The sequence below is a fragment of the Manacus candei genome, unplaced genomic scaffold (genome assembly GCF_025592945.1).
Source record: "Manacus candei isolate 608988 ecotype Guabito, Panama unplaced genomic scaffold, ASM2559294v1 h1tg000060l, whole genome shotgun sequence".
Taxonomy (NCBI): domain Eukaryota; kingdom Metazoa; phylum Chordata; class Aves; order Passeriformes; family Pipridae; genus Manacus; species Manacus candei.
In genome coordinates, this window is record NW_026138108.1 from 12,405,146 (window position 1) to 12,428,158 (window position 23,013).

Below are 23,013 nucleotides of genomic sequence, written 5' to 3' on the forward strand. Positions count from 1 at the left end.
ATAGATAGAATTAGACTGTGCTCCCATATTTTAAAATCTCTATGCTATATTTTACACTCATGGTTGGAATGTTATACATTTTACAAATGTTTATTATTTTATGCATGGACAGCATTTGCATGCAAGAAGACAGATGACTATTTAAACATTCCTGGCTTGGGAGGCAAACACTGTATGTGAAGAGCAGAACCCCTGAAGTTTAGTAGTGGCTCAAGTGTGCTATGTGATCTTGAGCAAGGGTCCTTCAACATTTACTCTTCTGCAAAGTGGATATGATAAATTCACATTCTAGAAAAAATGTTTATGGAATTTAACTTATGCAAAAACTTTGAAGTCTTCATCAGAAAGACAATGTAAAAGCACATTTGAAAGCTGCATTATATCCATAAATGTAAGTGCAAATGTGGAACACTGACTATAGAAAATCATTAGGACAAGATTCAGTAAATTTAACTGGAGAAAAGTTTACTTGTGATTTCTCAAAATTCAAGAGGTACATATCAAGAATCAAGTATCTTAACAGCAATGAGTTCAGCATTTGATCTTGCCTTTATATTTTTATCATGTTTTTAACCTTGTAATGTTCCTTTGCACATTTATGTAAGTTTTCCTTATTTGGCTCTGGCATAACTAAGTTTTTAGTGTACATCACATGGAACAGAAATGGTCCAGGACCAGCATTCACATAGGTTGCCTCAGGTTTGTTCCTCCCAAGAAGAAATTCCAAGTCTCTCTCACAGTCAGCAGTTAAGAGGGCAAATGGGTTTAGAAACCTAAGAACACATTGTGATGTACACAATGTTCTTCCTGTGAAAGCTGGCAGTTGCATAACATCTGCACCACATACAAAGCTGGTTGTTTATAATGTGGGCTTAATACATCTTGCAAGTAAAGTAATCAAAGGAGCATCAGATGAACTAAAAGAAAAAAAAACAGATGAATATACAGGGAGTTTTGAGAAGGTGGCATACAGGCTTTTTTCATCCTTTAGGGAAATCTCACACAGTGTCTAAGAAAAAGTTCCAAATTATTGTTTGGAACATACAGTATTTAAACTAATGCTATTATATAATCCCAGTGTCTAAATATATCATAACCCAATTTAATTCATACAAGTACTTTGTATAACCTTTATGGACAATAAAACTAGGTTACTGAAAGAATCTAAAGGAGGTCAAGAAACTTTGCACGCTCAAAAAACCCACTGGTCCTGTGCACGCAGCCAATAAAGAAAACATTTATTATTGTCTTAATCTGGGATTCATCACAATGTGTGGACAGATTTTCCTAACAGGAAGGATTAGTGGGGGGTGATTTACTAACTGGAGGTTTTTGCTGTACTCCTACATCTGGGATTCCCACTATCATGTGAAGAAGGGCCAGAGTGAAAGGACAGCAATAAGAGGCAAACTCCTGCCTTAGTAACCATTTAAAATACCTCCCTAAAGATTCCAGAAGGTATTCTTCACTTAGTGGTATAAAATAGGTAATTAATTTTCCTATGAAAGCGACCTCTTGCTCAAGAGAGATTGCAGTGTAAAGTATTTCTCCATTATCATTATTTGTTTGCTACTTTATGTTCCCTCTCCGCTTTCTTCATCTTTAAAAAGCAGTAGGTTAGCTAAAATAAGTTTGATAAGCAGGCTAAACTGAGCAACACCAAGTATAATTAAGCTTCCCATACAGGCAGAGTCAGCTTTACTCATACAATTGAAAAAAGAAAAAATATTAAATGAGCTCCAAGAGAACAAAACCCTGATGTGTGGCTGACAAATAATGAATAAATACTGGCAATGCCCTAAGAAACCTCTACTCCAGTGCTGACTGTATTGAGATATACAATCATTAAAGTTATAGAACAGTAAGTACTAAAGCTACTTCTTACACACTCATTCTTTCAAATGTTTCTTTTGAAAAGAAAAGCAGGTTCAAATGAATTGTGCCCACCCACAAGGAGAAAAAAAGAGGCAAGAGCAACAACAGTGCTTCAGTTCACATAGAAGAGAATAATTGGAGCCCAGTTCAATCTGTGAAGTAAACAGAAGCAGGATGAAGGCTTTTCAATTTACACCTACAGCCTACAAATTAGTAAGTAGTCTGGTAGGATGAGCTTGCCAGAGATTGCATAATAACCCTACCCTCAGCAACAATACAGGGAAAGGGGAACAAAATGGTAGCTCTATACCAGCAGGGAATTTCCCTTTCTAATTACTGAGTACTGTGAAAAGCATTCTCAGGAGCAAACGTTAGCTTTTGTGCAACTGGATTGGGAGTTTCTTCATTATTCTTGGTTTATTTTCATGTGAAAATTAATTTCAACACTGTTTTAACACTCAAAAGTAACTATGCATAAAAAAAAATACAAAATATTGTCCAGCAAACATTGCTTGGGAATTCTTTTCCATCGAGAGTTCAACAGACCACCAGTAATAATGGCTTCTTGAAATGTCTTGCCTATGTCAGTATTCATTAGATTTTCCCTTGTCTGTATCAATTGAAACCAAAAGCACCTAAGCCAGAAAGTTCTGCTTTTGCAGTATGTGCAGGGTACATTCAGATCCTGCCCCTTATACAGCCATGAGAAAAGTAAAGCTGAATACATGATTTTCAGTTTTTCTCACAGCAACTCAAAACAGAGACAAAAGAGAGCAGAAGGCGGATGATTTGAGATAAATAGTTAAAAATGCAATCCATCTTTGAGGAACATAATTACTCACAAGGAACTTCTCTGTCCCCTTTCAATGACTGTTCATATGCTGATTTCCACCAGGGGTGATTCCTAATAACAGGTCCTTCCAGAAGCACAACTACTTGGAGTAGGAGTCAAGAATCACTTCACAAAACAAAACTACATAACTATAGCGACAAGTGATATATTTTTTCTAGATATATTCTTGAATTTCTAGTGCTTGATTAGTAAGAGAAGCTCCTGTAAGTCAGTCCTATAAATAGCTGTCCTGATGCTATCCCAAATGGGAACATCCACACCATGGCTTGAGAAACAATCTGACTCAGAAGTGGTCTGTGGTAAGATCATATCTACTTACAGCTGTTCTCTGGTGTTCCCCTGCTCGAGACACACAAAAATGAGAGGCTGAGGAAAGAACCTGGCTGAGCCAACGTAGGAGGAAAGAGCACTCCTTGTATTGAAGAAGGTCACAGAAGAAGAGGAGCAAGTCAGAGAAGGAGTGAGAGGCAAAGAGGCAATCTTATCTCCTGCTTGAAGTGAAAGTCAGATCTGGCTTTGCTGATTAAAGTGGCAATCCTGCATAGGTACCAGGGCAGTTCTGTCAGAGAAAATTCAGCAAATGAGAAACAATCCATAAAAACATTATTCTTATAGTAGCAATTACCATAGTCAGGAAATCCACACAGACCAAGATGCAGGGGAGAGGCTGGGATCAGTGCAAGTCGTTAACAGAAAGGTCAAGAAATCAGAGAATATGCTGAGTTGAAAGGGATCTGCAAGGATTATGGAGCCTGAGTCTTAGCCCTGCACAGGACATCCTCAAGAATCACACCCTGCGCCTGAGAGTATCATCCAAATGCTTCTTGAACTCTGTCAGACTTGATGCTGTGACCACTTCCCTGGGGAGCCTGTTCCAATAACCAACCACCCTCTGGGTGAAGAATCCTTTTCTAATATCCAACATAAACCTCCCCTGGCACAACTTCAGGCCATTCCCTTGTGTCCTGTCACTTGAGGCTTCCCCTCAAGGCCCTTCACCATCTTTGTTGCCCTCTGGACGCTCTCTAAGAGCTTAATATCTTTCTTATATTGTGGTGACCAAAACTGCACACAAGGTGAGGCTGCTCCAGTGCAGAGTAGATCACAGAAGAACAGACACAACTGAATACAAATCTCACTGGTGGGAGTGGTCACTGGGGCAGTGCCTCAGGAGGCCTTTGAAAAATTATAGCTGTGTAGTAACTAAGCACTGCAAACCTCTCTGTCAGGGCTTTACACTAATGGAAGGATGCACCATTCACGTGATCTTTAGGCTGAGGTGGACAGCAAGTGATTGAAGAAAATCAGGGTGTGGGATGACAGACCAGGAGAAACTTTGATGACTGAATTTGTTCCCTATGTCTGAAGAGATCCTTCTGTAAAAGTACTTTCAGCTACAGATATCCTTACAATCCCAGACCTCACAAACCAGGGATGAACAAGGTTACTTTACACTGAAGAGATCCAGCATCATACTGAATGAGACAAGTTCTGTGAGAGTAATATAAAAGAAAAAGCAATATTATGTGGCTTTTTGGTCTGGAACTTCCAAAGAGTCTCAACCTGGTCAGGGAAAGAAGACTTCTTAAAGCTACATCCCAGCCTTAACTTGCAGTTTTCAGAGAAAACAGACCAAAGAAAAACAAAGCATCCTGATCAGAAAGATGTCTGCAAAGTCTTTAGAGTCAAGACCAGCATTGACACGAAACAACTGATGTGACTGGGATTGTATTTTTCAGTTGTATGAGTCCTTGCTCACCATTCTGAGGACATCATTATGGATTTCCACTCATCACTACATGAAGTGGAATGACTGTGGAGGCACATTAGGATGAAGCACCGAAAGACAAACATGTTGAATGCAACAGAATCAAAAGATATGGTCATTTCCTGAACAGGTCTTGTATCATTCTGAAGTAAAACAAATACACTGTGATCAGATGACTAATGATCCTGGGTTATTAGGTCATGAGAAAGAGCCATCACAGCAAAGAGAATAATCAATTACAACTGTTCAGCAGAAATGGAAGTTGAAACACTATCCCTTGGCAAACACTGAGAGGTCCCTACCATCATTAGAAAGGGAACAGTTGTGAGGGAGGAGGACTGACAGGGTACTCCACAGCTACGCCTGAGAAGGGTACACATGCAGTCTAGAATAACAGAAGATAAATATATTGTCACTTTGATAATACAAAACTGCCTTCTGAAACTAGAAAGTAGTTCTCAAGACAACAGAATAGCAAGCAGAGCATTTAGTCTAGCAGCAATTAATTCAGTAATGAGTTGCAGTGAGAACTGATTTGCCTCACTTGACTATAAAGTCTGGAGGAAGGATTTTTTTTCTACAGCAGCCATTCACGAACGAGTCAGGTAGGTGAACTCCTGAATTTAAAAAAGCTGTTCCAAGCCACCAGAACCCTCTCTTAACACAGTGGAGGGAAAAAGAGAGAGAAAAAAAAAAAGAAAGACCACCATTTAAATTTAATTGGGAGACTTTCTGCTGGCATCTGTCTACATTTAAAAGTTCGGAGGACTGACAACAGGATTTCCTTATAGTAGAAATGTCCATATAATCTGGAGAAATTATCAAGTTGAGCCTCAACCTTTACCATCACCTTCACTCACCCTTCTCACCTCTTCCCCCACCACCCCAAATCACTTCATGGGAAAAAAAGAACACATTATGAGAAAAGACTCTCAAGTACAGACATAATTCCATATGTCTGTAGCCTAGTCATTGTAGGCTGGTAGCTGACAGTTCCCATTTGGAGAGATGTGTAGGAATAAACACATCTTCCAGAAAAGCTATTCCTTTTAAAGCCCTGTGTCATGGTGGGGGTAGTATGGACATCCAGATCCATAGTCATCACAGAAGGGATTACAGGCAGTGATAGCTGAAGTCCAGATCAGCAGGGAATACCTGATAAACACTTTCTAACCTGATGTAAAGTGGAAGTGCAAAGAACGAACGCTTGTTCTGAAGTCCCACTGATTGGAACTGACACGCTGAAGGCTTCCTGATGTTGCTGAATGGCAAATAACCACATCAGAGGTAATTCCTGGAGCATTAAAGAACAGTGATAGGAGTGAACGAGATAAGAGTGCTGATCTTTTTCAGCAGAGATACAAAGAATCTAGAGAGTCATTGAAGAGTGCCTTAGATGAAGGCTGGTAAATAACAGGTTACCTAAAGGGAAATCCTGGAAGGAAAGTCTGATGACGACACTATGAATGAAGAAAGAGATGCTGAATAGATGTTCAAATGAACCTGGAGCCTATATACAGATAGAGTTATAACCCATGACAGCTGCCATAAGGTAACTGTAAAGCATCCGACTGTTGCCAGAGGGGTTAAATATCTTTCCCAAAATTTCACGGCCTAGGTGTCAACATCTGAAGAAAGACTATCTGAGAGTGGAATAACAATGAGTTAGGCAGATTACCTGGGCTGGAAAAAAGGGATATTTGAAATAAATCCCTTCAGAGTCACTGAGATAGATGTGTCCTGTTAAACACTGCCTGGGGAAGAACATGCAGCTTTTACTGATTGACAAAACAGAGTTAACAGGATCTGCAGTTCCAAGATCCAGACTTTGGCTCTGAATGAAACAATTGCAAATGCAAAACTGGCTTCAAGACTGGAAGCAAGACATGAAAAGAGAACCCTCATAAAAGCATCAAGTGGTCCTAACCCTCAAAAGGCCCAGAATGGGACTCTGAACATTGATGTGTCTGTTGAGCAGATTGGAGTGTCCAAGGCAGAAAGGGACAGTGTTTCCAGTGGAATTTCCTCTCTTGAGGATTTGCTTGTTAAGTGTCAGTGCCAAATTCCAGGACAAAATTCTCTAATGAGTGTCTTTGGAGGCTTCTTAGAACCAGGAAGTCTTGCAGTTTAATCCAAGAAACAGAATAAAGTAAAAGATAATGTTGTTTAACAGGAGATTTAATTAGGCAATTCTGATATTTTACCGTGACGTAGTTTGGCTCTGCATGCATTGGCAGTCTCCAAGGCAGGGCAGAAGTTACACTTGAGATAACCTGACTCTGATAAGCCTTGGATCTGAAAAGGTGTCTGGAGTTTTAGCTGACCTATCTCAAGAGACATATTTCCTGTTTTTGGTTTTAGGGTTTTTAGAGGGTTTCTTTGGTTTGTGTTTTGGCTGTGTCTTCTGAAAACAGAACTTGAATCATCAACAAATTAAATATTTGTTTAGGCATAACCCTTTCCAAAAAACATAAGCTCTTACTGTGATGCAATCATCATTTGAAGTCATTCTCAAGAAAAAGCATTTCCCCAACAAATGTAAAAAAATAAAGATAATAAATAAGATTAGATTAAACAAAAAAACCAGGACTAATTATTATATGGCCAGAAGCTAGATGATCTTTTCCATACCCAAGCAGAGAGTCAGGGAAAGGGCAAAGAAAAAAATATGTCAGAACAGAAACTAAAGCCAAAATAACTAAAATAAAAAAAAAAATAAAAGAAGTTTTAAAAGTGATGGTAATAACACAGCAAGAAAACCTTTAGAAAAGGTACTCCAGCATACCTAAAATTAAGGTAAATGAGAGGGATTTAGAGTTACACAATTAGGCTTCCATCAGTGTGAGTATTCCCTATATCAAAGAGGGGTTGGAGGAATGAGGTCTCTGCTTTGAGCCCTAAGGGTATGAATCTTTAGCACAAAGGTACATATAAGCAAGTTTTTCAGTATGAAATCAGTGGTTATGAACTCGTTCAGTTTGATTCAAATGCCCACACACAGGAATATTTGTAGATGTCTCACCCTATAGACTGAGTATAACTGCACTGGCCCCTGTCTGTGCTAGTGACTGTGCCTGTGCTGGCATCTGGTCATAAATTCAGTGACCAAAATACATTACTAGAAGTGCAAACAATTGTATCCAGGCAAATCTTCGAAACCTCCAAGAGGTGGAGACTGCATAGCCTTCTCTGAGCAATCACAGCCTGTCTTCCTTACATCTGGTCTTCCCCTGCCTCGTACCTGCTGACTCGCATCCCCCCCCCAGCATCCACGGTGGGAGAGTCTGAGCCACATATTTCTCAGGGCGTTTTCACAGAAAGCGTCTTGGCTCCTTCCCTAATACATGATAAACCAGGAAATTCCATGAAAACCAGCAGAGTTGAGATAAGCAAGTTGATAATGGAAGGGTGAGCCCAGGCTAAGGAATTGAAACCCTTTTTCGTTCAGTAGTGAACTAAGTTACATTGCAAGGAATTATAATTTCTGTTTCCTCTTTGTACACGTGTTATCTAGTAGTTCAAAATTCCACTGTAATAAAATAATAACAGAATAGTACTCAGAATTTTTGTATATTTTCTGATTTTGGCAGTGAAATTTCATGGTTTGGATCATTAATTCTAAAAGACACAGCAGGTATGCAACCAATTGAGGGAGTTCCCAGGGTGTAACAAACCAAGTTTGGTACATGCAAAAAACTGGAAAATGTTACAATGTAATTTTTTTTCCCCTTATTCACAACACAAGCTGAAACCAGAAAAATAATTATAAAGGAAGAATGAAAAAAACAAAAAAAACAACCTACCTGTCTGGAATCTAGTTTGCTTTTTCTACAGCCTCATCAGTGGCAAATAATGACTATCAGAGCTCTTTCTGTTTTGCAAGTTCCTGGCGCTCATCACTCTCTTAAATTATCTTTTACTGTCTGAAGCAAGGCATAACTATCCCCTGAGACCATTTTTTAACTGAAGCCTTGCCAATAAATGGCTCAGGTTGAGATTTCTCCAGTCTATCAGAGATATTTCTATTTAATCTCATACAAAGGGTTCACATTTTCCAGTCAAAGCTAGAACTGGCAGCAGCAAACACATTTTGGGGTTCTTTTGTTTGTTTTTTGTTTTGTTTGGTTTTGTTTGTTTATTTTTAAATCTCATATTTAATCCCTGAATATCACGATAGGGAACTTGGAGTTCTAAAAGGATGTGTGAAAATTTTCACCAAGGTCAATAAATTCCACTCTGCAGGAAAAGTGAACTAGAGCTTGACTTACTATTATAAAATATATTTTTTTTATGCCTAGAATAATATTTGCAATGATTCTTATAGAAAGAATATTCAGGATTATTCTTTCAAATACAAAAGAACAGGAGACTTAAATTTTATAGACTCAGAATTCATGTCCACCTGCTCAGTCTCCAAATTATATACCTGGTGTGTTCTGATTCTTTCATACTTAACATACTCCTGTAATTATAGCTTTGGATCATTACTTCCATATGCTTTCATGCACTAAGATGACAGAGTCTGTTTCAGTGATGAGATGCTGGGAAAGGGAACGCAGAGAATGCAAACAGGAGCAAAATACTTGTTAGTTCTGAACACTTGTTAAACAAAACTACATCTCACTTGATGCACCTCAGAATAAGCTATTTACTAAGTAACCTGATGAGTTTATATTGGGATACAAGGTTAAAAAAACAAACATACAGGCCAAATGCAACTTCAATATTGCATAGGTATATCTTAATTTTTAATATAAAAAGCTTAATAAATAATTGCAGTCATTAATTCTTTTAAAAACTATTAAAAAACTTTGCTTATAAATACAAGAAATAAATCATTTGACATGGCTAAAAGCCCTTTGAGACTGCATCTTTCAAAATGCACTGTATCAACTGCTTAAGAAGATGTAAGATTCCTATAAAATGCTGAAACACAGAGTTTGAGGAACTGCTTTCATAAGAGGTTGGAAAAATGCCTTTTAATCTCAGTGCCTTGCTAAGCACATCAGTCAACTAAACAATATCAAATGAACTGGTCATAGTCAGCACGTGTTCAAAAACAAAAGCAATGTTTGGGCTATTGTTTCAGGGTAAACCTTGAGAAGGAGAAGTTCTGATAAAGGACCACTTGCCTTACTTAGCTCACTGTTACTCCAATTTTCCTCAAATATTTTCTTCTTTAGCACACATCTCTAGCTTTTATAAAAGCCACACTTCTAATGAAACCTTCACCCTTTCAACTGCTGCACCTGCTTAGGTTCTTACACTGGTTTTGCACCAGTGGGTCGTTAAATTCAGTCACCTAAACTAAGAATTTGATTCATTCTAGAGCTAAAAAAAGTCAAAAGGACACCTCCAGGAACAATACTATGACGAAGGCATTTAACACTAAACTGTCACAAACATAGTTGACATGGCATAAGGATCTAACAAGTGATTATGCCAAGGCAAGGCAAAAAGATGTCTAATTTTGAGTCTTCGTGACTCAGTTTACTGCTGTACACGAGAAAAGCAGGTCACGTTTTCACAAAATATGTCATATTGAGTGTTTAATCATCAAACATGTTCACAAAGCACCGATTTTTGGGAGAATTAACAGCATTTTGAAGGACAGAATTGTAGTTCAGAACTCCCTTGATAAATTGAATGAAACTCTACCCTTAATAGGAATAAAACGTAAAGACGGAAAATAAGGAATTGGGACAAAGGCAGCAATACCTACAGGAAAGGGTTTAGGACTTTTATCAGGCACCTCCTGCACAATACTCAGATGCTCCTGCAATAAAGGCAAGTTGCATACACTTACAGGATTCTGCATAAAGACAATGGCACTCCAAAGGATTACTGTATCCAAATTCCATATGATGTTATGTTGAGGGTCCAGACTGACTACTGTGTACAATTCTGAGGAACATAAGACTGAAATCTCAGCTTAACTGCAGAAACAGCACAACTGAAAGAAGATGCCCTATGACAAAAATGTAGAAATATTAACAAGGAAAAGATAAAGAGTGTGTGGAATTGGAGGGAGACTAAAGGAAACTTCAGAATAACTGCTTCATAAGATATCAAGGAAGTTCTAAGTTTAGGAAGACAATTTCATAAGAGAGCAATTTAACCACTGTTAGTGAAGACTCAGTTTAGATGCTAGTAAGGGCTCTACAACGCTGTCCTTAAATTTTCTATAAAATATAATTTATTGAAGGGTTTAAACAGGCCACTTGAAGAGATGAATTTGTTGTTTTTGTTGAACACTTCAGAAGAGATTCACAAAACATCCACTAAGAATTTTCCTGGAATATTTATCCTTCCTCAGAGAACAAGGAAGATAGATGAGATGAGGTTCAGCACTAAATCTCTATTATTCTACATTATTTATCAGACTGAATCTATTACACTGCATAGAGATGTTGATTAAAAGGCCTTGTATAGATAGTGTTGTATAGTCAATCAGTGCCTGATTGTTGCCCTTGAGTATAATTCCCCTTTGAAACAATTTGCAGACTGTTGCTAAACATTAGGAAAGAGAAGGATCAGCGGTCTGCATGACAACAGTTGGGAATGGCTTGTGTAAAGAGGCCAATGGGACACAAAACCCAAAGCTTTCAGAGTGCCTCACAGCACTCCTGAGTTGTACAATTACCACTGGCACGAGTAAGAGCTGTTTCATTACATCCCCAAACTTCTGTGACTGAATTTGGCATCTTGAATTCCCCAGCCATATTTAATTTAGCTATTTAACGTATGTTTGAGTGTTTGTGAGAGACAGTGTGATTTATTTTAAAGCTGAATTGTGCCCTGTGTGTACTACAAGGACACGGAAAAAGAAGTCTGGCTGCATTAAATAAACAAATATGAGTAAAATCAGATTTTAAAGCCTCAATTGTCTCAGAGGAAAATAAATTTAGAATGGTGGAGTCCAAGCTACACTTCTCTAAATGTCTCTACTTGATGGCAAGTACTGAGTTAACCAAAAACGATACAGAAACCTGTCCCACCCAGAATTTTAACAACTGTGGTATTTATAGGATCAAGACCCTGCAGCTTGATGATTAATGAAGATTAACCATACCTGCTGACTTGCAGAGTCATCCAAGAGCAAATGAGCCACGAGAAGGTTGTAAAAGGCAGAGCAGAGCCCCTGCAGGTCCAGCCTTCGCAATGGGCTGCAGCACAACCTGCTGCAGCTCGACTGTGACCCCGGTAAACAATGCTTTCCCAGCCTAAGCCTACCGTGTCTGGGCCAAAACCTCAGGTGTTAGTCTTCATTTAGCACCTTGTTGCTCCAACACATGCTCCTCTGCAGTACTTTGAGGCGCTAGACCCCCGACCAGTTTAACACTCAATAGCCGTGCAAAACAGAAGCCGCAGCTCCGGTGGGATCTTGCCCTCAGGACATACTGTGGATTCAGGTTCTCTCCACGAAAGACTTCTTAAATCATACTTCATAACTTGGAAGTGGCACTCACAGGCTTGAGAAATCAGGTGTTTTACAGTCTCTAAGTAAGTCATGGAAGGAAAGCATATGTCTTATTTGGTCAGCTTTCATTTCTTTCTATCTTGGTTATGCTGCAAAATTTTCTAACGTGAATGAAGCACTTGCTTCGTAAAGCGCTTAGTTTTGGCTATTATTTGATGCCTTAAGGTCCATCTAGTTTTTTGATTTTTCTAATTTTTATAGGCTTTATAAGTAGTTATATAGCACAAATAGATTTAGAAGGAGCAGCCTTTATTCCCTTACCCTTAGCATAGTAGCTACACACATTCCCCAACCCTATTATCCCATTCCATGCTCCCCATATCAATTCTACCCCCTGAATTCCAGCAGAAATGTTTAGTCTCTTGTCAAGGTAGGCCTATTTTGTTTGGAGAACACTTGTATCTTAGCCTAAACCACAGAGTACAGTCAAACTCTGAGTGACCATGTACCCTTTGTGCTCTGAAGAAGAGGATGATTGATGAAGAAAGGATCCCAAAAAGACCCTCAACTCAATTCCCCAGGGATGGGTCAAGGGTGGCCTAGGGCAAGAGCCAGTGGGTGGACAAAACCTGGGATTGGACAAGCAGTATTATAAATTGTACCATCTGTACACAGGGGTATGCACACGTCTTGTAACCTTATGCCTAGGCACAAATTAAAACCCTTTCCTTATCTCACCTCCAAAACTAAATTGCCTCGGAGGTTTTTTTCTCCCTGAATTTTCTTTAGGCATCAATTTTAACAGCATATATTTCTCCTCATGGAGGCAGAGGCTTATATCTGTAGTCCAGAAGCAGCATTTAGCCTCTTGTCACCATTGAGGAGTTTTCACCGCATTCTGTTCCACTTAGGTAACTCCTTGAGTAACATATGCTCCATCTGAGCCCAGGAAAAACATAACTGCAAGTGGCATGCAAGTTACTGTACACACAGTTTTGTCCTTACTCTGCACAGCTGCCTAGCCATCCTTAGGATTTTCACTTTATAACAGAAATACAGCGCAAACCCTTGAAATAAATATCTTTTTCTTCTAATTACTAGCACCTAGCCATGATACAAAGGACATAAGTATTTATGACTTCAAGCATTCTTTGGATATTTAAATAAGAATCTTGCCTTTGTATCCACAAAGGCAGAACAAGCAGACACCACCTGAATAAACTTCAGTTAATTGTGCTAATGTGGGATGAGCACAGCAAGGACTATTTGTGCCACATATATACAAATTTAGTTATGCATAAATTTTGAAACTCCCATCTGCAAAATTAGAACACCAAGTTCAGATTGCAATCCATACAATAAAGCTAATTAAACAACCTTCCCTCAACTGAGATCCATTGGGCTTTTTTTTTTTTCCGATCTATGTAGAATTTCCATTTGCTTCCCACTCTGATAACTTCAAAATTCCTCTGTACTTCAGCAAAGCTTAGTGAGTGTCTCACTGCAAATTCGACATAAAGGCAAAATTCGGGCCAATTTTTTTCCCCATTAGCCATAGAGACATTAACAACTGAAATGAGAAAATTAATGGTGACAAGTTTCTTTTAAAATAGATGAAGCACCACCATTTCTATTTCTAAACAGTAGCTGATCCTTCAATGTTCTCTTGTTCTTAAAAAACCCCCAACTTTATTAAGAAGTTCATATTAAGTAGATTTCTCCCAAATATTATTAGGAAATTATTTCATTTTGAGGAAGATGGAATTATTCCAACACCAAATAAGTTCTCATTTATTCTAGATTTTCTTATGAAATGTGTGAAAACTGGACAGAGGCCTCTAAGTAAACTCAATAGGAAAACAGGGCTATTAGTTATTGAGTTTGTGCACCATATTTATATAAATATATAAAATACAGAAGAAGCTTCAGGAAAACATGCTAAGTTATTTCTGTCTCCTTGTAGGTCACCTAAATTACAACTTTTGAGTATTTCCCTTGAAAATCTAGAAATGCTTCTCTGAAGCAAGTGAAGTCTATCTAGAAATCATTATTAAAATTAATATCAATATCAATACATATCCTGTAAATTATAATCAATATCATTCAACAATATTTCTAAGCTTGGAAAGTCAAATAGCAAATGATATCTCATCTGAGAATCAAACCTATCTCCATAATTTCTACCTTCTTTCATAAATATGATGTATATTCTCAGTTTCCAGAATTCCCTTCATGAAGTAGCTGAAAATACCATTTTGTGAATCCTCACTCTGGATTTTAATCCTTTTAATAATGATAAACATTTCATCCTACTGAATGTGTTCATTAAGTAAAGTACTACCAAGCACAAATAAAACAGCACAATCTAATTTATAACTGATAAAAACAGTCATTACAGCTGCGGCAAACACTTCTCAGAGTCATAGTCTAGACCTCAATGGACAAAAATATCAAGGCAAAGAAACACAAAAAGCAAAATGTGAATAGAACAACTCTCATATTCACTTGGCATAACAATTTCAGGTGTCCTAAGCTCCAGTTCAAACAACTGATGCTCATTTTTAACTGCAAGAACGTGGAAAAGCAAGCTGAAGTCAAGGTACGAGAGCTCTGATCCCTTGAACAGGTTGCATGGAATATAAAACATGCTATGTTGTTCTCATGTCAACATCCACAAATATTTTTGCTTACTTTAGCATAGTCTGCATTCTGCTGTGCGTATAAAACCTCCCTTTGAGCCAAGCACACGGTAAGGAAGACTCCAAGAGGTGTAGGTCAGGGAAAGTTCTCTCACCTGGAAAGTTCCTGCATGGTCTTCCTCTTTGTCACCTTCTTTTCCTTCCTTGAGGGCGATCAGTGTGAACCCTCGAAAGTAAGCAGGGGTGGCAGCAGAAAGTGTCACTGAGATACAATGAACAGAGAAATAACGAAAACATAATATTAATTGTGAAATCAGCCACTTGCACATCATTTCACAGCTTGAAAGGTGTGTGTTTTAAGCTGGTATTAATCAAAGCTAGCTCGCTAACAACACGGAGCCAAGCCAACCAGAACACAAAATGTTCAGTCCAAGTTTCCACGTAAACTGAACAACACTGGCATGATGTGAAATAACCCCAGACCTTTTGTTTTTTAAAGCAGATTGATAATCTGCTCAGATCTACAGAGGGTTATTTCATTGTTAGTTTGGGGGTGGGGAGACACATGTTAGGGGTTTTTTTTGTTATTGTTTTAAATGTGAGGGAGCATTTCCTAAATATTTGAATTCAGCTTTTGCCCTGCTCTGAGCACAGACAAGGATCCGGAGATTTTAGTACACAGAAAGTCCCTCTAACTGCAATGGGAGATGACCACATTGCTCACTTCAGCTCAGCTACACTCAGCACAGCACTCCAGCTGGTGGAAATGGGGAATCTTAACTCTCCTTTTGCTTTATCCTCAGGGCAAAACAGGATACAAAGTTAAACTCATGGCTAAAGCTGACCTGTGAAGATTGTGCTGCCAGCTCTGATTCCTAAACCATCCCACACATCAGCAAACACACTCTTCACTCACTTGTCCTGACCAGGAAGGCAGCATTACATCCACCAGGAGAGAACCAATAATATCATGCTGGCTAATCTGATTTTATCATGCTCAGCATCAGGATTAAATCCCTCATTTTCTGCTAGTGCAAGATACCTTTGTACAGTTTTTCTGTTTGCCATCATCAGCACCCAAGCAGCACCCAGCAACACTTGAGTTACATCAGCTGAGGCTCTTTTGAACACTTTCAGAAAGACATAACGAGGCAGAGCTTTGAGGCAGGACTTCTGAAATTGCCAAACCCTTTTCAGCAACTTATGAGAATCCTCTTCTGAAGCAGGGGTAAATTCTAGGGGAAAATTCTTTTTGCATGAAAGGAAAAGAGACAGAAAATTGAACTATGAATACTTTTAAGTAGCTTTTACTTGAAGCGTATTGAAGACAGCTTTGCTTGTGGTACATTATTGTCACACTCTCCAACTCTGACTGGCACAATTAAAACTGAAGACCACACAGAGTTTTCATGAGCAAACCACAACCACCAGTGCTGCTTCACTGAAGGTTATCCAGAATAGACTCCCTCTCACACAGATAGGCCATGAGGGGATGAATCACCTTGCTAAAAATGATAGGTAGCCCTCAAAATATATGTATTTCAAAATACGCCCAGAGTTCATTTGGAACACAGCGAGAGAGCTTTGATCTAGAAATTCAGTAGTGGAAAAATATAAAATAGGCTATTTGAAAATTTCTAGCATTATGCAGCTGTATTTGGGTCTAAAAATCATGATGTGCTGTACAAATACACAACTTTTCTGGCTACATGTGGAGAAAAAAAGGATTGGAGAGACTCAGTTCAATTTTTAACCTTTTGAGAGTGCCATGCTTAGACCTGTAGACCTGAAAACACCAATACAAATTCAGAGTAGTGATTGACATAATCCCTCAGTTCTCAGGATTTTCAACACAGTTTTCATTCCATGGAATTTTATTATGAGGTTAAACATTATAATTTTGAGGGAGAAAGAAAATTTCATATTTTATATACAGAAACTGAGTAGGAGCGTTCCACCATTAAAATTTCTGCTTACTTTTCCAAATATTTCTCCAATTCATTAATTCAGTTTGTATGATTAGTCTAATTTTGCAAACTTCTGCACCTCTACCCAAATGAAAACCCACAGCCAGCCAGCCTCTCAGTTGCAGTAACTGAGAACAGCACACTGCTAAACCCAACAAGGGCAAATATATTACTCTTGCTTGAGCACTAATTCTTAGAAATTAACTGCCACAAAAGTCTTGTACGTGCAACAAATTTTCCCATACCATTTGCAATTCAAAAGTCTGAATCACTATGAGTAAAAAGTGACACCAGAAATACTTAAATACGTATGCAAGCAAACGGAGAATCCAGCTGTGAACTGACTCAACTGTTTTCATCATTTTCCTCACAAATTTACAGATCAAACCAAACAGTTTTCAAAATTCTAAATATTCTAAACAAACATGTATCTATAAAACAGAGGACATCTGAAATCCAACAGAAGCATCAAAAGAGAAATAAAAAAAAGAAAAAAGGAAGGTAATTCCAAAGCCTGACTCACAGTTTTTGGATGCCTGGGGTTAGCAATACTCATGCTGTGGTTGTAGTCATTTAAACGCAGAATAAATCCATGCTTCCTCCAACATGAGTGATCCCACCCTCCCCAGCCTGCGCTGCTCACACAGCAGCCACATCCAGGCAGCTGTGCTCTCAGCTGGGCTAGGGAACACATCCAGCTGAGCAGTAAAACAAGCCAACCCCAACTGGAGAGTTCAGCTGGGTCCAGTCCCCGAGCGGCTGCTCTGCAGGCCTGGGAGCGCTTCTGCCAGCGCTGGGGACACACAGATACAAGTGAGGAGCCAGGAGGGTAAAGACCTGCAGGAGCAGAGTGGACTCATGGGATTTTAGTGCCTGTGCAACCTCAGGTCAAGGATACCAAGAGGGATGCGTGCTTTGGTCACCCCTGAGTTAGGCCAGAACACAGGTTAGCACCTGAGCTGAAAAGGTTTCTGTGAATTGTCTGAACTAGCAGTGTGCTGAGAACATCACAGCACAGGGGTTTATTCCAAGCACTCCTAATGCAGAGCCTTGTTCTGGGGATGGGTCTGTAGTCACTGGCTCTGGCCTCAGTGTCTCAGCACAGCAGAGGCTTGCACTGCACAGGCAGCTGTGGGAAGCTGTCAGACCACATCTGGTTTTCACAAGAGAGCGGCTCTTTGTTGCAAAAGAGCTGAGAGTTCTCCTTCTTGGGCTAAACTCCGCCGTTTTAAACAACAGCTGAGTATCGCTCACACTGTGTGCACGCTAATTAATGTTCACTGAACAATATGAACTTCCTGTAAAGACCAGTTAAGATCAGTGCAATCTCAAAGTTAAGGATTTTACTTTAAAGGGAAGATTACATATCAGCAGTTACTTTTGTCTGCTTCCATCCCCTCCAGCAAATATCTAATTACCTTACAAGTTGCACTTTGGCACATACCTTGACATGCTCCTCTTTCCCCAGTGTCCCAAGCTAAAGGTGGGGTGATCAAAGCAATTGCTCCTTTGGTTTCAGGCAGGAAATCTGACTTCCCACATCCTACACTACTCCACATCCTGTGCTGTACATTGCACAAGTACCAAGAAATACACTTTCAATATCTACTTTTATCTATATTTTGTGAAAGATGAGAATGGCTAAAAGAGTTACAGTATGAGTGCTCATTTGTAAAGCATAGAGAAGCATTTGCTTGTTGAGTGGCAGAAAGAAATGGAAAGAAAACGTCTCAACATTCCTTAGAAGAGAAGCCCCCAAACCAATGCAATGAAGTTTCAAAAGAGCACATTAAAAGAGCCTTTCCTCAAAGACAGAGAAAGTGAACTGACCTACAAGTGGAAATTCCATTAAAAAGAGAAACAGCATCCACACAGAAGGTATGTCTACAGATTATAACTGGTCAAATCTCCCTCTTTTCTTCAAAACTTCATGATACTATAGTGGAAAGTATGTCCACTGCATGTTAGCACATGAAATGGACATACTGTCTTTATATTTTAATGGGATTAAACTTGCCTCACCTTTTCATGGAAACCTCATGCAATCATTAATCCAACTCAACAATCAATAAAGCTAGGAGTGAGTATTTTCAAGGATCATTACCCTGTAACACTACCTAAACTTAAGGCTTGCTTGTGCCTTTGAGTGCAATGGGAACTTTAACCTTTAGTGGAAGCAAGAGCATCTACATCAAGGTCAAAGTTAACCAGCAGGTAGGAGAGGACCTCGACCCCAGGATGGTGTGCCCATAAACCTGGGACTACAGGAAGACCTGCCCACCAAAATGCATTTGGCTGCCTTCTCAAGGGGAGAGACAACAACCTCACAGCCTGAACGACCAGGCAGATAAGGCCACTTGCAGGCTACAGCATCAGAAGTCCCAAATAAGGTGTCAGAAATCAGTTGTGCCACTTCCCCTGTGAGACACCACAAAGACCATAGCCATTGTTGCTTTGTTAGACACGAGGGAGGAAAGGAGAGTGGCTCCTCAGTCCTGCTGCTACCTCACTTCTAATCATCTGAGACAACAGAATGTGCCCTTATTTACTGTTGCCAGTGCCTGCAGACCAGGGGAGGTGCATACCCACTCAGAGGGGTTATTCAGTACTCAGGGCCACTGTTCTCTGTCACAGTTCCAGAGGTGGAAAACCAAGGCTTCACAGATCCATACACACAGATACACCCAGGATTTCCCCTCGGGGCAAATAGGTTCTGATTGATCTAAAGGTGAATAGCTGCAGGAGAGCCCTAAAAACTTCCCCAAAGACAAATGGCAGCTGTGAATTCTGGTCTGATTCCCACACTGCAAGAGTGCTGAGATATTTCCTCCAGCCACTGCAGCTGGAGGGTCTTACACAAGTGTCACATCAAGCCATGAGTGAGACTATCATGAAGATAAATGGATGACCCTCTACTGTCACACTTTGGGGAGTACAGCATTTGCATGTACAGCTAATTCCTATGTTATCCACCTTGAAAATACTAGTTTACTCCAAGAGCCCACTAGGGAATGTGCCAAGGATCAAGATTGCATTAAATCAAGCAGGGGTCATGGAAATAAGGCATATTTGGCTCCAAGGCAAAGGAGGTTGTGCAAGTCCTTTGCCATGCTGCATATATAGTAATTTGCAGCTGAAAAAAAAAAATGCAGACCTGACATAATAACTAATTGTTTGAATCATTAGTTGGATTTTCTACCCTTTGTATAAAACAGTAATAAAATTCCAGTTGTACTGCAGAAATTCCTTTGAAAATGAGCTCTTAAAACTTTCTGCATGCTGTTAGTTTTAACTACTGCCATAGATAATGTATATGTTTCAGTAACATTTACTTATGTTCTTCCAACCATTCAGGAAGTGTCCTTAAATCACAATCTTCACAGGCTAATGTACCACCTGAATACTTCAGCCTAAAGTATCAGAAATGTAGGCACATATTTCGTTCTACATTTTAACTTTTTTCTATTAGCTGTAATTTTCTCACTTCCAAGAAGCTATAATATCCTAATGTGGTTTTATTAATTGAGTTCCTAATGTCAAGACCTAATATCTCCCAAAAATTAGTTCTGCTAATTCATCTGGGAATTTCTTTCTTCCTACATCTCCATGCAATAGAAACTTCTTTGTAGATGACTGAAAATACCCAGTAATGCTTTTACAGAAATGGATTCCAAAACTTTTAAAGAACATTCACATTTGTCACTATCAAAGAACTTGACACATCTTTATCCTGCTTAGTAGATGTATCAAACTGACATGCAACATGAAATCTTTCAGACTCAAGGTACTAATCCTAATGTCTGGAACAGCTAACCAACTTGTGGGACATGTGCATTTCCTCACACCACATTAAAATAAAACATTTTTTGAGAAAAAAAATCAAGTAAAATCATGCACAGTTACAGACTGGTGTTCGAAACAGGTAAATCACTGCTGCAGATGTATTTTTCAACCTCTGAGAAAACACAATGATTATGTTACGTGCACACTTTTTTCTCCTTATCTATACTAAGATTTCCATGTTTGTGCAATTAGAAAACACTGCTGTTTATCCTGAACCTAAGAAAGGTCAGAAGAAACACTTAGAATAATCTCCCAAAATTTTTTTTCCAAAGTCATGCCTACAAAGTGCATTAGTTACGGAACTTTAAAATGTCCCAATTCTTTTTAAAGTGCTTTTAAAATACAAGGTTAACAGTACATTCCAAGAAGGTTTATTTCCAAAGCATTATATAGCGAGGCAGAAAAAGTGACCAAAACCTGCCTTTGCCTATTAATTAGAAAAATACACTGAAATGTGCTTTGGACTTCATTTCAAGGATTATATGTGACATGCTCAAGGAAGAACGAATGCCTCCATCTCTTATTTACAGTGGTCATTAGCACTGTCTCTGGCTCTTTCCTGTTTGAACCATCTGTTCATTTACCCAGAAGAAAAAGGGGGTGGGATAAACGCAAGTGGAAAATGTGGGAAGTTGGCAGCATGCTGCATCACTGTTTGCCCATATGCTAACTCATTATATTAACATTCATATTTCAGGGCAAGAGCAATTAGCTCCGAGTTTCTTCTTCTTCCTTCCCAATGCTAAAGCTTCTCCTGTACACTGTGTTACGTTTGAAGGGATGGGAAGAAATCCCACAGAAGTAGGTAAACGGGGGAAGAGTGCCGTTTCTATCACGGCAACTTGTGATCTTGTGCTAGCGCTGAGCCGGTAGAGAGGGTTCATAAAGGGAAGGAAATTCCTCTTAATGAGGAATGTTTGGGAGTAAAGTGATACACTGAAATCCAACTCCCTCTCACTTGTCATGAAAGCATCCCCAATAAAGTAATGCGTAGGAGTATATTACCCTGTCTTAACCCACACAGTCACACACACACGCCAAGAGGGATCCAGAGATGACAGGCAGAGACACGTTACAGTCTCAGAGCCACTCATCCTGGCCATCGTCGCTAGCATGGGATGTAGAGGATGTCCAACTTACCCCGGTAACTGTTTCCAGGCTTGTAAAATTCTGGATCGCCCTCCACCCTGAGGCTGAATTCATTGTACCCTTCCCTCCTGGTGCCTTGGGCTCGCAGGATCCGACTGCAATATCCCTCGGATTTCGCGGCTTTCTCCAAGGTTTCGTCGGAAAAACCCTTCGCCACCAAGGGGAAAGTCAGCGCCAGGAGCCGCAGGGCCAGCGGCTGCAGATGCGCTCCCATCCTCGGAGCAACTTTTTATCGCCGGGGCGGCGGTGCCCGGGAGCGGGGCAGGGTGGGCGCCGGGCCGGGAGGCGGCAGGACAGACAGGACAGGGCAGGAACAAGGCAGGGCAGGGCAGGACAAGGCAGGCAGGGCAGGACAAGGCAGGCAGGGCAGCGCGGTCTCGGGCAGCCCCAGCCGGCAGCGGCCCCCAGCGTGAGCCTGCCAGGTCGGATCGGAGGGACCGGCTCGGCGGCTGCCGGGGAGAGGGAGGGGAAAAGCAGGGAGGGGGCAGAGAGGGAGGGGAGGGGAAAGGAGGGGAGGGAAGTCTGATCTTGCCCAGATCCCGAAGTGAAGTGCTGTTTTGTTTCAGAGCGTGTGATTAGCAGCTCGGTGGTGTTTACTTAGCCGAGGGAATTCACAGGGTTTGGTGGAAGAGCGGAGCAGGGGACGCTGCTGTCTCCCAGACACCCAGCGCGGAGCTGCTGCCGCTCGGGCTGAGCCCACAGACCTGAAATCAATCACCCGCATTCCTGCCAAAGTCTATAGTTACTGTAGGGATAACAAGGCTCAAAGAATTTCCCGACACCCCTCCACACCCCCATCTTTCTCCAAACCAGCAGACACGATAAACATTACCAACTAAATGAGCGCAGATGGACCGAGACAGCCGCTTGCTCGCTGCACGCCTGGCAAGCGAGGAGCATAGGCTGCAGCTTCTCGGGTACCACGGAGGAAAGATGGGGAGGCGGATGTGCCAGAAACATGAGATTCATTTCTACATCAGCCTGCAGCTGTGCACACCCGAGATGCAGCCTATGTGAGCGCACTCACAACAGCTGTGAACACAGTTCACCTCAGTGAACGTGGGAGGTCTGCTCCAACACCCGGAAAAACCCAAGCAGATGCAAACAGCAGAAAGCGAGGAGAGAGCAGGGCTCATTATTTTGCTTTTACACAGGGCACACTGAGGCGCAATGACACTGAAAGGCTTATCTAAATCCACAAAAGAAGATTACAGCAGTGGTAAAAAGAAAAAGTGAACCTAGACCCCTGCGGTCGCTAACCGCAGGGTTTTAATCCCAAAATGCTGATCTTCTCTCTCTCCTTCCCTCCACTGCTTTGTAAGTGGAGGAAAAAGTCAGAAAGGTCTTCAAGCAGGACTTGAATACTTTCAGGATGCCAGATGTACAAGAGGGCACAAACCCCTTTCTAACCACTTTCTCCAGGAGTGGACTGTAGCAGACTCGTGAATACAACCACATTTAAGCACAACTTCCAAGAAAGTATGAGAAAGAGCAAGCAG

The 23,013-nt window shown here is 40.4% G+C and overlaps 1 protein-coding gene across 1 annotated transcript in view; it reads right to left on the reverse strand.

Annotated features, from left to right (window-relative positions):
* SPON1 (spondin 1) overlaps nt 1–22,232 on the reverse strand; it is a 199,951-nt gene extending 177,719 nt beyond the window's left edge. Inside the window, exons 1-2 of the mRNA XM_051804186.1 lie at nt 21,506–22,232; nt 14,711–14,817 (exon numbers count right to left, since the gene is read on the reverse strand). Of these exons, the coding sequence (XP_051660146.1) occupies nt 14,711–14,817; nt 21,506–21,728 (330 nt within the window). The 5' untranslated portion in view covers nt 21,729–22,232. The remainder of the gene's footprint in view (nt 1–14,710; nt 14,818–21,505) is intronic.
* Between the last annotated feature and the right edge of the window lie 781 nt (nt 22,233–23,013).